Source organism: Rhopilema esculentum, chromosome 21 (assembly GCF_057945365.1).
Source record: "Rhopilema esculentum isolate cy_ngs chromosome 21, ASM5794536v1, whole genome shotgun sequence".
NCBI lineage: Eukaryota > Metazoa > Cnidaria > Scyphozoa > Rhizostomeae > Rhizostomatidae > Rhopilema > Rhopilema esculentum.
The window spans coordinates 6,124,605-6,142,100 of record NC_142835.1 but is presented as its reverse complement, the minus strand read 5'-3'; the positions used below and the strand labels follow the sequence as shown (position 1 = coordinate 6,142,100).

The window sequence follows — 17,496 nt, the reverse complement described above, 5'->3', positions numbered from 1 at the left end:
AAGGAGTAGATAAAACTAAGGCTTCAGTACGAGATAGGGAAAAGGGACACAAAATAAGGCAGAATAGATTAATAAGATATAGATCGAGGTTTTATTATGAATTGATATTAGATCTAAGCAGTTACCTTGAATATCAAGAGCTATCGAAGTTGTAACTCCATTTCCCATCATATTATGAGGTATGCAACGAAAAATCGCGCTGTAATTTGTTACGATTTCGTAGTTCAGAGGACCTGTGATGTATGTCCCACTGGAAGAGTCCTGGACAATTGAGTTGGTGAGACCATTGTAAAACCTGTACTGAGGTTCAGGGGTTCCACGAGCAGAGCAAGTTAACGTGACAGACGAACCATTGACAGGTTTGTTGTTGGAAGATGTAAGGTTGATCTTGTCTGGTATGTCTGCAAGAATAAAGTGAGCAGATATAGAGCAATAATAATAGAAATAAAGAAATAAACAATGATAACAGAAATAAAGAAGAAATGCTGAAGAGTTGAGACAACTTTGAATGAAAGCAAAACAGTTTCGAAGTAAACAACTCACGATTGACAGTCAACGTGGTATTTCCAGTGACTGGTTGCCCAATTCCGTTGCTGGCTGTGCACGTGTACATTCCAGCTTGATCAGCCGTGACACTGCTTAATGTTGCATTTCCGTTTGTGTGGGTAATGGAAAGACCATTGGCATTTGTGATGGCGAGAGACGGAACAGGGTTAGCAGCTAAGACCTTGCATTGGATAACAGCAGTTTGTGTCTCATTCACTGCACTAGGTATTGCTGATACCATAATTCGAGGTCGAACTGAAATTTCATGATGTAATATGAGAAAAATCTGGTCTAGAGAGTGAATCTTTAAAAGTTGTTATGTGTACAATTCTAAACGGGCGTGAGTTTTTCGGCATTGAAATTGAATGGGCATGAGAAAATGCCACTCACTTACAATAGAGATATTGGAGTAAAAGTAATCTTACATTGATTTTGATTGCTCATTAAACAGGTAAAAGCTAGAGCAAAAAAGATCTGATCAAAATTAACACAAAACAATTTTCAGAACAGCCAATCAACTTTAAGTGGCAAATGTCAGATGATGCTAATGAAAAGATTTAAAAGTGCAAATCTAGACATCATACCCTGAATTTCGATTGTGGTATTTGCAGCCACACCATTTCCTAGAAGATTGTACGGAACACATTTGTAAGTGACATTGTATGCACCACTGTAACTGACACTTGATATTGTGTACACCCCATTGTTCCCTGGTGCAGAGCTGCTGACTAACACATCCCCGCTATTATCGACACGATAGAACCTATATGTTGCCGCTGGGTAGGAATCTGAACTGCAATTGAAAGTCACTACTGAACCTTCTGTTGGTTTGGCGACCGATGCTTTGAAGTTCGTGGACACTGGTTTATCTAAAAACAAGAGGAAAATAAAAACGATAAATGGTGTTAACATTCTAAAAAACGAAGGCATTTGAACGCAACAGATTTTCGGCTGGGGGAGATATCCAGAACTAGCATTTTAGCAAATATAATTTAAAAGAAAACTATTGGTAATTCCACTTGATATAACTTTCGCGTGTTGTTCTCGTATGATCTATAGCTGGTGCAAGAATAACATAATGGGAATATTGGTAGTGAAAAACTAAAATTCTTCGTCTTTTCTATCGCGCTGAAGTTATTATCTTGACAGCAATAGCGAGGCAACTCGGGTCCCGTCATTTGAAATATCTGAAGCATATGATACATCTACTCTCAATTAGCAGTGACTTGAATTTGTGCCATAATTTCAAGAAAATTTCAAGGTACAACAAAAATTAATCGTATGTATGATATTGGCAAAGAAGCGATTTATATTTCATTGACAAAGACGAACCTTGTACTCTTGTTAATTTCATATAGTTTTAGTAAATCTTTTTAGTATATAGTTTTACTAAGATTGCAATAGGCAAGTCTGGCTTGAGAATAACATAATCAGTATATTTATAGTGGAATCAAAGAAAAGTGCAAATCATTGCCTTTCTTATTATGATGGTAAAGCTATCGTCGCAACAGTATTAAGAATTTAGCCAGGCAATGAATTCTAAAATATGAGTATTTGACGCAGTATAAAATATTCACTCACAATTAACAGTGACTTGAATTTGTGCAGACGCATTGGTGTATCCATTTTCCGCGTGACAAGAATACTGCCCACTGTCTGATTTACTGACACTGCTCAACTTCAAACTGCTACCAAATCTATTCAAAGGGTTTCCATTTTTCTGCCATTGTGTGGTTGGCAAAGGGCACCCTGACACATCACACGTGAGCGTAATATTTTGTGTTTCATTGGCTACTAGCGCAGATGTTCTTGGATTGACTTTGATATCATCTGAAAGGAAAGAATGGATATCATACTCATTTGAAACACTCCACCATTTAAAAAGACACTAAGTTAGACAGAGATTAGTACTTTTTTATGAATTATAACGCTAAGAAATAAAAAGTCTTAATTCTTAATTCTACACAGGTATAACGCTAATGAATTAGGTTAAAGACCTGTCGTGTATGTAGCAACTGCAAGCAACATGTCTTCACAATCAAAGACTCAACTATGATAATAGGAAATTTTGCTATCTATAGTGTCTGCTACATAGAAAATAAGATTAAGATGTACGATGATTACTACTTGAATAAAGATAAAATTTGTTGAAAAGAGAAAGAATACAACAAAAAGCTGCATTATTACTGATATCAAGAAAGGCAAGTATAGCTAATTAAGTAAACACAAACCTGTCACAACAACGGACTGGGTCTTAACTTCTCCATCTCCTATACTACTTTCAGGAACACATTTGTAATTCCCATTATACCTTGTGCAGTCACTAGTATTTACAGTCAATGACCCACTGGTTGAATTTCCGATAGACTTATCGTTGACGTAAAATCTGTATTTTGTGACACTTGGTTTGCCAACTGCGCTGCATGTCAGTGTTATGTTTTGGTTTAGTTTTGGCATTGCTGGTACCACGAAAAATGAAGTGTTCTTTGGGCGATCTACGATAAAGACAAGGGATAGATAAGGATTTATAATTGCTAAAAAAGCAAAGTGCTGTGAGAGGCGTTTTACATGATAAAAGTCAGCTTTAGGTTGAGTTTCATTCCGGGTTGAGAAGTGCCAAGATTTGAAAAGCAGGCTCCCATAGACCTTTGAGCCCTGGCAGAGTTAACAAGAAATAACAAGGCAAAAGGCGAAACAAGATAGCGAGACAATTCAAAAATAGGAAATTTGACTAAAATGAGTTTGATGCAGAATTTCAACTGATTCTAATATATTCTTCAGTCTAGAGAAACAGATTCACTGAAAGTTTGATAACTTAGAATAAAAAATCAGCAGTTACAGAAAGCACACTCCAATTGATTTTGCTTTGCTCTTTATTGAATGTTTTATAGCTTTGCATTTTAGCAATTTTGCAAATGAGTAGTTAACAAATATAACGGAAAGATGTGCAAAAAAGTAAAAAACAATATTAAAATACATCAAAGCAGCATTGAAGTAATGTTATTCAACATACACATATTTAAGTCAACTTACATTGAACATTGATGGTTGTTGTGCGATTCACCGCAGCAGAGAACTGATGTGATGCAAAGCAAGTGACTTTTTCACCATCAAGTGACGAAGAAGGGTTGGTTATCCTTAACACGCTCGTCACTTTAATGATACTGCCACTAGTTGAAGTCGTTGATGAATGAGTTGCATTGATCGTTGCATTGTTGTATGACCACGTCACAGTTGAAACAGGTCGACTGCTCACAACGCATTGTATTGTCCCGGCACTTCCTTCAAATAATGTTGTAGAAGCTTGCATCGATTCTGCATCGTTAAATGTCGGCATTGCTAGGGAATCAGATTGAGTTTTAGATGAAATGTAAACATTTGGCGAACAAAAATACCAAAAGGCAAACCTAAAGCATCCCACAATAAGCCTTCTACTTTTCAAGTTAAGCTTTCATTTCAGGTCACCACCATTTCGTCTTAAACCAGAAACAAAAAAAACCTAACAAACTACTTCTTCTAAAAACGTGCCAAAGGTACACTAGGTATACTAGGGTATTTCCAAGCATTTATTTTCAATAAGCTTTATCGAGGATTTTAAATAACCTCAAACCAGTCTGCAGAGTATGGCAGACGAACGCTCGAGGTCGGTGTAGTGAAACCTTATTTTTCCACTCTATATGAATGAAAAAGGAGGTTTGCACGCAGTACACGTGCTTGAAATGACTGTGCAAGCGTGAGATCTCATCGAGAACTGCGCTACTCTGCAGACTGGGTGTCAAACCGAAAAATAAGCATAATCACGAGAATTTTGTAGCACTGTTTATCGGCTTGTATTTATCTACAGTCATGGGTTGCTTGGTAACGACACCGACCAAGCCAGAACTAAACAAATTATTAATTAGAAAGGGACATTGAACAAAGAAAAAACCTAAGAAGTTGCAATCAATGGCACGAAAAAAAGAAAATTTGCATTATCATCTATTTAAATTGTTATTGATTTATACTACAACTAGGATTTTGGGAAACTGCCAGAATTTTAGGAACATGACTGTTATCAAATATAAATAAGTTGAAGCAAGGTCTGATATAACTTAAAAAGAAACAGTAAAGATTCACTTACAGTACACATTTTGCAGCTGATACTTCTGGCTGTAAACCTGGGTGACACCTGAAGTTGTTTCATAGTCCAGCTCAAAATAAAATTGATAATTTTCATCTGTGAACAATATCGGAGAAACTGATATGATATTTTTACCTCCGACCTTAGAGGAGGTTAGCCTCCCAACAAATTCTGCGGGTATCGTAGAGTGAGGCATAAAAGCTGATGTGATTTTATTATAATTGTAAAGTCTGCCAAATGGCGGGCCAATCTTTTCATATCCAAATGTCAGGAGAGTATAGGCTATATTTGGTGGAGCTGGATCAAATGCATCTAATACAAAGTCAATCTTGGTGCCATTCAGTATTGCTGTACTTGATGGCAACGTCACGTTAACAGAGGCACTCTCCACCATTCCTGAAATGAATTTATGAACGGTTAGATACTGAAATAGAATCTCTGTTGAACTTAACATGGACAAGATAGAAAACTGAAACATGGATACAACAAAGGCTATACCAATTCAAGTTGTAAAAAACTAAACATTTTAAAAAGATAAATGTGGCAAGGACTTATTTTCCAATAAATTTCGAAAACAATTTTTGGCAAAAACGACAGATATTTCCAATTTTCACAAGACAATGTCAAGAGCTTTTAAAAAGATTGATAACAAACATTTTTAGCCCTTGAAACTAAAGGAACAAGAAAAGAAATTCAAAAATATCTTAAAAAACTCCTGGAGAATGTTTTTACACATTCAACTTGAAAAAAGTTATTGACAAATTGTGGCAATGGTCAGCTGGTCAAAATGTGCAAGTTCTTCCATAAAAGAATTTGTGGGAATTCTACTCATTGTTTGTAGACCAACGAAGTTTATGACACCTAAAGTCAAAGAATAATCGCAATTTGCAAAGAAATTTCAAATAAAGAAAAACACTTTTTGTCAACTTATTTGGTCTTTTAATAAGAATGCAACACAAAAATAGGCAATGCTGTTGAGCTTGGTACGGGGTAATACATGATTCCTCAAACTTTTATCTTCCGAAACAAATTTTGAGGGGAATTATACTAAATAATAGCCAACAATTACTATTACTTCAATTCTAAGAAAAATGAATGAAATCAAGAACTTAGGGCCCAAAATATGGAATTCGGGTCCAAAATATGAAATTAGGGCCCAAAATGTGGAATAGCCTTCCATCAGCATTAAAATCAACATCCAATATCAACAACTTTAAGCATAAGATCAAAGAGAACTTTTTCTAAAACATAGTAAAAAAGGAAGATGGCACATTTGTCTACTACTAAGGACGGCTTGTAACTAACAACAGTAAAAAATTTTTATATCATCCTTTTTTCCTGTTGTTTCATTTTCCTGTAAAACTAGCACCTCTAAGGGGACCATTATGGAAATAAGTTCAGCTAGACCATTTAATGCTATCCCTGCCACTGAAATTAGGAGTGACTATCTTCTTTAATGTAAATTATTGTATTACATTCTTTTTGACTTTTATAACATGTAAATACTTTTAGTTTGGCGAATTATACATATACACATACATTCACACATACATACATATGTTACCAGCTAATTTCTTAAAATTCGCAGAAACTTCAAACTTGAAAGGTTATATTCTTGAGGAGACTGACAAAATTTGTCTCATTGATAACAAAAGAGATTGTATTAACATTTCTTTTGCGGCATCGATCTTATAATTTGTATAAATCCAATGAGAAAATATTGAATATTGGTGGGGGGGGAGTAAGATGAGATATAATAAAAATTATTCTTTTTGCAGAAAGTGCATTTCATTGAAAGAGCAGTATGGCCAACATCTGATTGAATCTGCTTGCTTTCATTGCTTGGAAGTACACCAATAGGACAAAAGTATTGGAACACCCAAATCAAAATAGCATAAAAAAATTTGAAGTTCTGCAAACTTATAACTTTACGCTGGAATTTCCCCTTTTCGCGTGACTTATCGAAGGTTAATTTTTTCCTTAAGATTATTTAATATTTCTAATGTAGTTTCCCAAAGTAGAATTTTTCCAGATTGGGTTTAAAAAATGTAAAAAAAGGGATGGTGATAAGTATGGGTTGACAGGTCCAATTGTTGTGTTTTGGTTGGGGTGAAGTACTTTTCACCAAATTTTTCTAGTATTGGCTTTTTGATTTGCGATCTTGATACCCTGACAAATTAGTGGCAATTACGAGAGGGCTCTAGGCCACCAGCAATGATTTTGGCTGTGGCTTCAAGCTCTTTACCACGTTCTCTGGCCATGGTATTAGAATAACAATTTTCATAACGTGCCCTTGAGGTGGCGATACAGCAAGGGCTGTGCGTCATCTTCGTTTCCTATGCCAACCGGCCTTCCCCTAAGCCCGCTACCCGCTATCAGACCAATAACTCCGTAAGTGTAGGCAGTCAGACAGCCCCTTGAAATTAGAAACAAAGGAGGTGTATTAACAAGACACTTTTTTCTTAAAAATGAACAACGCGTACATGTATAGCAGAATATTTGTTATCCAGTCGTTACGTAGGGAAGAAGAAATGCACTAGTTTCATGTTCCTTAATCAATATAGCTATGGTTTTCTTTAACAATTCGTTTTGATGGTAAACAAAATCAAAAACACGATTTTTCAATTTTCTTTTACGGAGGAAAAAAATAATAAATGGGGATGGCTTGAGTAATGGTGCTTGGGGGTATTTTCTCTTCAATACAGGACAAGCATCAAGCCTGCAGGAGCGAAATCCCCCAGCATCATTATGTGAAAAAATGCTCTTATTTGGATTGTTTTTGAGCTGTTCAAAATTTCAAAGAACTAATACCAGAAAAATTTGACACCCAGCCGCCCGTCCAGGGGGATGATGATGATATTGCATTTTGGGCTGAAAAGAAATCACAAGCCAACTGTGTCCAGCCTTCAAGCTGCTTTTGAATTTTTTATTGATTTTCAATGATTTTCAATACAACATTTGACCACAAGGTCAACACAAGCTTTATTGAGCTTCCAAGAAACAATTTGTTAGCCCCCTTTTTAGTGAAAAATGCCCCAAAGTTTGCATGTCCCTATATTACAGAATGATGTTGCTTTTTACCATGCTTCCTCTTGTACATGCTATTCTGTGTTCTTACTGCTGTTCTGAAATATTTAAATGTTGTGCTATTTACATTTTAAATGTAAATTTTCTCAACTCACCACCAGAAACTTTGGTAAAAAATTTTTTTGACTGCACACATTTCTCCTTGCACAAATGTTTAAATAATTTGCATAACAAGTGTTCATGCTCATTTTAAAGTAATATTCCTTTTGAAGGTGATACTGTAACAAATAATTTTTCTTTATTTGATAGTTTTCAAGGTGCTAGCAGCCAAAAATGACCTTAATTTAGTAGCACTTCTTTGCCATACGCAGACAAAAATAAACAGTAAAAACAGTCAAGATAAGAAAGCATTTTGCTGCCTAAATCCATATCATTCAAATTTCCATCACCACAACCATGCTCATTATTCCACCCTCTAGAATGCATCTAACCCCTTGAACTAACCTGTACATGCACTTATTTTCTAAATTAGTGGCTCTGAAGAAAGAAAGTTTACCAGGACAAAACATCAGTTACCAAATTCTTACTTTGTGTACTTTTGGAACGTTCCATTTTTCATTGTATTTGTTATTTTATCTAGTATGCCACAAGTATTATTTTGGAGTCTGCCATGCAATTCAGCTACAAAAGTCAATTTACATTATTTGCATTAATCAAGGTAGCACTGTTTCTTAGATTTAAAATATTGGGCCTAATGGAAATGAAGTAAAGAAAAGAGTTAAATGCCTCCCGGAATGCCATCAATATAACCTACACAAAAGAAATTAAAAATTACTTTAGAGAAAATAAACAAGAAATTAAAAGAAACAAAAGAGAAAAAGAATAGTAATTCAAAACGTGGAACTGCGCATGCGATAGATACAATCGGGAGTTTAAGGCGTGTGTGAAGGCGTGTGCGTGCGATCGCACGCCTATTACTACCAGGACTGTATCTACCTTTGAAACAGAAATCTAAATTTGAATAACTCTTGGCAATTGATTTAAGTTTGAAGTAAGAATATACAAAGTGACAGTAGATATCTCAAAGGGAAAATTCTTAATTCCACTTACCATAGAGACAAGTCAACAAACTTGTCCAAAGTATGATTCTAATTGAAGGATGCATCCTTTAGGTTGCCTCTTTTCTTTGCTTGTATAAACCTGCAATTTGAAAATAAATAATCCAATTTTTTGCCTATAATTAAAACTCTAAGATGCTACTGTTAAATTAAAACTCTAAGATGCATGATTACACCCTATGTCAATTACGTAGTAGCTAAAGAGGACTCATCAACCCCTGTTAGCTTTTTACATATGAGGGATACTTCTGAGTCAGGGGATCATTTTAATCTTCTTCAGATTATCAAGCTGTGCAGGTTTACCAAGTTTTGTGGCTGTATAACTAACAGTAAGGAAGACACCATGAACTTATTGCCAGGACATGGACCCAGTATCTTAGTCTAAAAAGAGCACAAGGGGTATTTCTGATGTGAGGGAGCACTTTAACCTTTACCGTATCCCTATATCTCCTATGCCTATGTCTTCAATATAGCATTTCTCCTATGCCTATGTCTCTTCTTTTGTTGCATATATACTCTTTCATTAAAATTTCTGCAACCTAAATTTTAACACTGAGAAAATAAAATAGTGAAAACCAAAAAAGGAATAGTCATTCATACAATCAGTGACCCAAATTAAGGGGGTATGGGGTCACACCTGCAGCCTAACTTGCTTTCTTAGGGGATGTAGTTATGTTTGATTAAAATTGAAGTCACTAGGGGCAATGGAGGTCATGGTGGTTAAGGTAGGTCATTGATGATCACACTAACCCTTTCATCCATAACCAAAGAAGGTATAGGAAAGCAAAATTTTTGCAGACCTTGAAAATTATTCATTTTACGATGACAATGTCAGTGATTCCATAGGTTGGAAAAACAAATTTTAAGGCCCAAAGAAATAAGTGTTTCCTTGACAAAATAGGCATTCTTGCAAATAATAATAAAGTGAAAAACAATAATGAAACTTATAAACACCAAGTAGTCAGGCAAGTAATTTGTCAATGAACATAAAGAAAGTAGGACAAAACAGAACATATCTGCATCAGATAATGGTAAATGCAGAGTGCATACAATGTTGTACTCGATTCGACATATGTAATCGTTGTCGTTTTAGCTTTAAAATGCAAACTCATTGACTTAGTTTGTTGCCATCTCTTCTGAGACCCCTTAGCTACAGGTCTGTAAAGGGTGTCACACCTTTTCATTTTTGGTCACTACCCAATTATTGAAACAGTAAGTCTAAAAAGAAATGACTATAAGCGGCAAGTTATGGGTTTGTCTAATATGAAAATGACTGATTCTTCACTGATTCTTTCAAGCATTATTACAAGAAGAATTATATCTGTTTGACTTAGTTAGAAGTCTGGCCAAACAATGCCAGGCTTATGAAAGTAAAACTGCCTAAACTTTTAAAACGAAAAAGCGATATAACACTACATCGAAACGTCAACCAATCTTAATCCCGAACCCGGAAACGAAGGTGAGTACCATAGAGATATCGGGTGACAACTGGTTTTGTAACAAGGAAACAGAAATACAGGGCTTTGGACCCAGGTAACGCGAACAAATAATAGAAATTAAATGGAAAATTTGTAGAAGACTGAATGAAAAATTAAATTAAAAAATTGGATTATGTGAACATACAATTAAAACTAGCTGACGCTGCAAATGCCGCAAAGATATAGATAATCCCTAAATTCAACCACTGAGAAAACTGATTTTCTTTGTCTTCAAAGGCCTAGAAACACTGTGGTAGATGGATACAATTTCCTAATCGCTGATGGCAATGATTTTCTGCCTCCATTAGCAGCATTATTTACTTCGCTTGTCATGTCAATGGGCCTATAAAATGAGACAGAAATGTGCGGTAGTATAGTAGTATGCACTTGTGGCCAACTGGCATGCGAGCGCAACCCTCCCAAGCAACGAACAGGAACTTTATTGACACTAAAAGCAACTTTACTACGAATATTTCCATCAGTTACAACTTGCTGCTTATATTCGCTATTTCCACAAATAACGTAAGATAAAAACTAAAAGGCGAGAACTTGCCTTCTCAAATAAATATAATGTCGACGGCCACTGTTGTCGGATCAGTCGGCTGTGATTTCCATCCAGGCCTTCGTGAAACCAACAATGGTTGTTCTTCCAATTATGTAAAATTCCTACGGTTCCGTGCAAGGTTTTCTTCTCACTTGCAGTTGCTTTCTAGCACAAAATAGATGGTGAATCATTCAAATTCCCTCAACTTTGGAACAAATGAAAACAAAACTATTAATGCTGCATTGCTTCCTCATATTACCAGCCTTAAAGACCATACAGGTTGTCGATCGTGAGTGAATCATGCTTAGGCAAACTTGGACGGGGGGTAACAATTTACTTTTCTTGGTACCGATTTAGATTGGCGGCTGCTGAGTAGTGTTGAGATTTGCTGGACTGTACCCAGAGTTGCTGGACTGGCGCCACATCAATGATTTTCTATAAAAGCAAATAACTTTTCGTTGACCTTCGAAAATTGTTCCTCCGTTTCAAAATTTTACTGAGATATTCAGCTCTAAAGCTTCCACATTTGATATATGGAAAGGAAGTGTTAAAAGCTATGAAAGAATAAATCTGCTTCCAATATATTAGGGTAGTAAATTAACATGCAGACTTAATTTTTCATTCTCGGGCGTCTATGTGGTGTCGGGTAACTTTTTTCGCCGTAACTTCTACGAAGATGAAAAGGGGATCCTGGAAGCCACTTTGGCAAAATCAAGGATATTTTGTAAAATCCTTTGGTGTTAGTTTGTAATTATTGCACCTATATTTAATTGTGCGACTAAAATCTGGGGTTTTGAAGAACATATCATATATTAGTTGTGTTGAATCCAGTGGCGTACCCAAGGGGGAATATGGGGTTCCAGACCCCCCACTTTTCTAAAATATGGTCCTAAAGGTTTGTCCTAAACGATGTAAAACTCATGCCCCCCATGTTTACTGAATGCTTGTGTCAATAACAATTGTAAAATACTTTGCTATTTACCGTAGCTAACATGAATCAAATAATGGGGAAAATTTTGCAAAAAGGGCCTTTACCCCGCATTTGCGAGCGTTTGAAGGGCGTGGCCCAGACCCCTTCCCCCACCCCACCGCGGCAGCCCTGGGTACGCCACTGGTTAAAATAGATGTTTCTAAGTCATTCCAAAGTCTTTGTCATTATGTATAAAGTCTTTGTTGAGTTAGGTAGCATTAGCTGGGTTTCTAATGCACGTGGTTTTCCGTGATTCAGTTGTCTCTGGTAATGCCTTCGTTATTAAATCGAAAGTTCGAGAAAATTATCCTAAAATTGCAATTTTGTTTTGCATTAGCAACAAAACAGAAAACTTCCTACATACATTCTTTTTCTAAAGAATACTGTAAATTTTGTACAGCCTCAATGTTCTGAAAAAAATTTGGTTTTGTGCCTAAATATATTCTTAAGTTAAAGTGATATTTTCTTTTTTAAAATCTGATATGATTTCAAGGGGAAATCTCCTGCCCTCAAATACAAAACAACGCTTTTTGAAAAGGTAGATATGTCAGTATGCGATTCTTTGTTATTAAAATTTCAATACAGGCAACGGCTGAGAAATAAGACACAAAAATGCGTGCTGTGGCTGAGCAAGATTGCCTAAATATTCTTTTAAAGAAGTTTTAAGTTTGAAAGTTATTTTGATTTCATTGATAATTTTAAAGAAAGAAAATGCTTGTTAAAACCTAGGTTGAGCGCACATAATCTAGAAATTCGGAAAGTCGGAACTGGGAAATTCGGAAAAGACGAACTCTGTTCTGAAAAGTATTTCAAACCGATTCAAACATTGCATCAGTGTAGGGAATAGCGTCCTAAGTGACGAAATTTGATGTTTTGTCTACTTTTTGCAACTCATGAAAATTTTTTGAACACAATTGAAAATAGATTTAATGCTGCAAAATAGGAACCGACCTACATTTTCAATTCGTTGAAAATCTTATCCTAAAATATCCCTATCTTATCTTATCTTATCTTGTTTTTTCATAATCACATTTTCGTATTAACAATAAATTGCTTTCTTTTATGTTTATGTAACATTTAATGTTCGAAGTTCTGTTTTTCAGTTTAGTGATCATGCAACGAAGTAATTTGAAACTTAATTTTTTATGTAAATTAGAATATGATTCAGAACCTTTTGGTAATTGGTATAGTTGTACCTAGGCCTAGCTGTGAAAATTAATTTGCTTTTTGCATCGTTAACAGGTAAGAGGCCCTTTGGCATAGATATCTGAGCCAGGGTGCATTCCATGTTAGACCCACGCCAGAGAAATTTCAACCTATTCTAGTTGCTACGCCAAGTGTAAAACATACAAGCTTTCGATTAATCTATAGTTTGCATTGCTTTTACTGTCCATATCAATATAATCAGGCTGTCCACGTATTCTGTACAAGTACCGTTTTTGCTACGCCGATCGCGAAAATTTATCACGTACGCCAATGCTCGCAAATAGCAAATTTCACGCCGCTACGCCGAGGAAAAAGCTAAGTCCACGCCGGAGATCTCCGGCGTAAACTACATGGAATGCACCCTGGTATCTGAGTTTATTAAAGAGTAGTTTGTAACCAAACCAAACCACACCCCGAGTACTGTGTTTATTAGAAATAGAAATGCCAGTTCGAGTCACAATGCTGACAAGAACAATATTTTCAAATTATAAAAAAATCCTGACAGAAAGCAGGAAACGCAACCATGGAAACGTTTGTTTAGTATTTTATCTACCGGGGGATAACACTTGTAATGATAATAGATGGGAAAGGTGGATTTCAATTTTATGATTATTTACTAGCGTGTTTTGAAAGTCGCTCAATGAATAATGGAGCTATAAATCATTCCCAAGATACTACGTCACAAACTAAAATAGCAAAATCCTCAAATTATCGGTGGTTTGACGTCTGAATAACAGGTTGCAGACAATATTGGCAATTTCAAGAGGATTTTTCAAATGACACTAAAAAATTGCTGTGCCCAGGAACGTAGGGGCCGGGGCCACGTGCGCCATTAGCATTTTTAGAAAGACTCTTTATAACTTTTGGGGAATGCCCCTTTTGCCTACTGGCCCTGAAATTTAGAAATACTTCGACTTTCCTAGCTGTGTTGCGAAATTGCAACAAACGAAATTTTAATGAGTTTTGAGCCCATCATTACTAGCTTGAGCCCCAGACTCCAAATAGTTTGGGGTTTGGAACTCAGGCGAATCATCACTGGCTCGTAGCCAGAGGCGTCACCAAAGGGGGGTACGGAGGCGCTGTATTTCCCAACACTTTGTCTATCAGCATTGGCGGGCAAAAGAATAATTTTTTTCCCCTCAAACCTTTTTGCAACAACTGTAACGCATTGGCTTTTCTGTAGTAGCTGAATTTTCAAAGTATGGCCCTAATGTGTAAATTCTGAAATAGAAACGCATAAAGGCAGCATATGAGGTTATTTTTCTTATGACCACTCCCTTTTAAAGCAAAACACGCCCTTTTTGTCATCTAAAGTCATGTCTGTACCCCTCCGAAATTTTTTTGGCTCCGCCCCTGCTCGTAACTAGAGGCACAAAGGGCTCGGGCGCACTAGCAGTTCAAACATGATCAAATCGTGACAAACGTAATCCCTATCTTGATTTCAAGTTGGACAAAGATAATCCCATTTAACTTCGATAAAAGTGCACCCGGGCCTAAATGCACGGATGATGATTGATAAACCAGATTCCAGCAAGAGCGATACTTCTAGGCAAGACATGTTTGGCTCCAGTCAAGGGGCCCCTTGGCTGTAGTTCTGTAGAGAGGGCAGACCTAGCAAGAATCCCAAAAAGGCCATATTCTTTAAGACCAAGATACTACAATTTGTTTGGAGAGGACCTACCCTGATAAATGATTTTAGCAACAACCAATTGTTTACAATATTAAGGTCAATATCACAATTTCAATGTCAGTTTACAATATCAATTTACTCTCGCTACTAAATATTCTTTGTGGAGCAGATTATTATTCTCCTGAATCAAAAGTAAAAGAAAAGAATCAAGCAATAGAAAGGAGCAGGAGTGAGGGCTAGACTTGCTGTACCAATGTGACATTTTTATCATGTCTTTAAAAAATATGTCTTACAAATAAACAGGTTGAGCAAGAGCAAAAATGCGAGACATGGCTTGAGAACCTGGTCATGCAATCACCAACTCTCATTCCTTTCCTATTATTCCTATATTTTCTATTACTCCTTACATAATTTACACTGGTCACGTTGCTGGATGTATTAGGGCCGGCAACTCGAGCTTCAGATAGATGGACATTGAGTAGAAACCATGGCCCTCTAATATGACAGGGCAATGGTCCCCTCGACTCCCTGTTCTTACTTGCTGCATTCCTTGCGTATGTTATTTAAAAATATAAGCTAATTCTCTTTGTCAAAGTTCTCTTTGTGAATAGATGGCTTCCAAGTAAATTTTGTTGTTCAATTAATGTTGTAGTTGTAGTAATTGAAAATCCTATTTAAAACTTATATTTTTGTTATAATGTTGAAAGAACTACTGGCCAAAGAACTACATCAGACGAAAAACAGTTGTATGTTACCCGAATAGTATTATTTTGAGAATATGACGTAATTTGATAATTGAAAGAAACAATGGCACTTGCTGGTGGCCTAATTTATTGATAACTTTGTTATAACTACTTGTTCTTGACTTCTATTCTGTTGATAAAAAAGCGAATAGGAATCGAGATTGGAAGAATACCTGCAAGGATTGTTCTGTAAAACCTGTAATAAATATTATGCTTAATACATAAGTTAGGCATCTAACTCTAAAAAATTATATCTTAGTATTTCAACTTTCTTTATCTTGCTACCATTCGGTGCTTAGCAAGACGCTGTTGGTATTAGTTTTTTTAATCGGGAAAGTGAAGATGGGCAAATTGACGTTGGTGCTAAGTCTTGTACTAATCTTTCTATGCATATATACTCAAACAAACACATCGAATGCTTAATCAAGAAAGAGGATTAAAGTAATCTTTTAAAAATTTAAAGAAGATCCATGGGTGTTGGTGTCAAACAAAATACCGGTTTCTTTAGGAAGTTTCCTACAAGTGCAGACTTCAATGTTACAAGTTACACAAATCTTTCGGAGTCTGTAAAACTCCGTTTTCTAGAATCAGGCATGATCGAGTGATCCCAGTAGAAAGAAGTTATCTACGCAGAAAAACGTTATTTTCTAAGAAGCATAGAAAATTATACAACAAATAGGAAATAAATTTACAGAAGAGGTAGAAATATCCTACAACTAATTTCTTGGCACTGCCAGACTATGTTCAACATGTCAAGAACATGAAGAGCAGAACGTGTTTGTATTTATAGAAACTTACCCACTGAAATCTTGAGTCAATGCCCCTCGAAAGAGGCAAGCTGGCAACTCTTCTGATTCTCTTCCAATTCAATACTTCATTGAGGAAGACCCATAAATGAGAATTTTCAACGTGCTGCAAGCGAACATCAACCGTAAATCCTTACAACATACAGCAGAAGGCAGCCGAGGCTCATGTATTGAAAACAATATCTTCAGAAACTGATACTTGCTACTCGAGCTTCAGGCCAACAGGGTGCCCGAAAAATGAAATCAGATCGCTCACTTTTATTATCCACGTGTTACTAACACACTCTTCTGACTGGCTCAGTAGTTTTGGTTTAACCAACTGATAGACTGTAAGTTTAGGTATTAGTGTTCTCATGTTCTCTATTACAAGGGGAATGATCCAGTCAACTTTGTGGTCTCCAGAGATTTGAAAGCCGCATGGCGAGTGTTTTTTGGTTTCTTTGAACAGTTGTTCATAGGGTACCTAAGGTTTAAGTTGGCTGAAAAGCAAAGGACAGGCTTTGAAAAAGGGTCATTGTGATGGCGTCAAATAAAACTGATTTAGAATTTTTTATAATCTAATATAAAAGAAAATCCTAAACTACCTATCAACTTAAAAGATTAGTTCGATTTACAAGCATAAACACAACCGCATCTGGCATGGGCGTTGCGGATGCTAAACATAAGTGTGAATCTTGCTTGAATATTATTTCTTCATTGAGATAGAGCTGCCCAAATAGAGCCCGAAATGCGATGAGTGTTACCCGAATAGGGGGCTACAGCCCTCCCAGTTCCTATGACATTTGGTTTTGCAATTTCTAGCACAACCTCCCTCCAAGTGTTAAACTTAATGGCATCATAGTTAAGAAACTCTTAAGAAGCAATGAGAATTAGAATTTTCGAAAGCGTCAAGACAGACCACGACAAAAAACAGGGACTACACAAAGAGTGTAGAGTTGAGTTAAACAAAGCTGATTGTAAGCAAAGCTGGGTAAATAATCAAAATTGCTCCCCCTAGCTTTCGATGTTATTCGAATGGTTCTACCATACTTGACAGGATTGATTTTCTTATTCGTTTAAACTGACGAGAGAATCTTGGAGGAGGGATAACAATTTTGGTGAAGTACTTCGTGATCAAATTCATAGCCATGATCTTTAAATTGCCTATTGTTACAGAGTACTGAGGTGATGACGTCACAAAGATCATTTTTAGAATTTTTAAGTTTTGACCATAAAACCCAAAAAAAGAATTATGAAATACCTCTGAAGCCCTGGTAAAAAGAACAAACATTTCACTCAACTTTTTTTAGTGTAAAGTTTAGTCAGAAT

At 36.2% G+C, this 17,496-nt stretch overlaps 1 protein-coding gene across 4 annotated transcripts in view; it reads right to left on the bottom strand.

The window, feature by feature from the left end:
• The window catches only part of LOC135684294 (hemicentin-2), a 34,902-nt gene extending 18,376 nt beyond the window's left edge, over window positions 1–16,526 (bottom strand). Inside the window, exons 1-10 of one of the 4 annotated variants that reach the window (XM_089114960.1) lie at window positions 16,181–16,525; window positions 10,843–10,998; window positions 8,804–8,893; window positions 4,667–5,062; window positions 3,580–3,885; window positions 2,778–3,041; window positions 2,128–2,376; window positions 1,131–1,415; window positions 544–801; window positions 126–401 (exon numbers count right to left, since the gene is read on the bottom strand). In XM_089114960.1, the coding sequence (XP_088971086.1) occupies window positions 126–401; window positions 544–801; window positions 1,131–1,415; window positions 2,128–2,376; window positions 2,778–3,041; window positions 3,580–3,885; window positions 4,667–5,062; window positions 8,804–8,858 (2,089 nt within the window). In that variant the 5' untranslated portion in view covers window positions 8,859–8,893; window positions 10,843–10,998; window positions 16,181–16,525. Of the gene's footprint in view, window positions 1–125; window positions 402–543; window positions 802–1,130; window positions 1,416–2,127; window positions 2,377–2,777; window positions 3,042–3,579; window positions 3,886–4,666; window positions 5,063–8,803; window positions 8,894–10,842; window positions 11,150–16,180 lie in introns of those variants that run through there. The other 3 variants (XM_089114961.1, XM_089114959.1, XM_089114962.1) reach the window with 3 other exon arrangements.
• Between the last annotated feature and the right edge of the window lie 970 nt (window positions 16,527–17,496).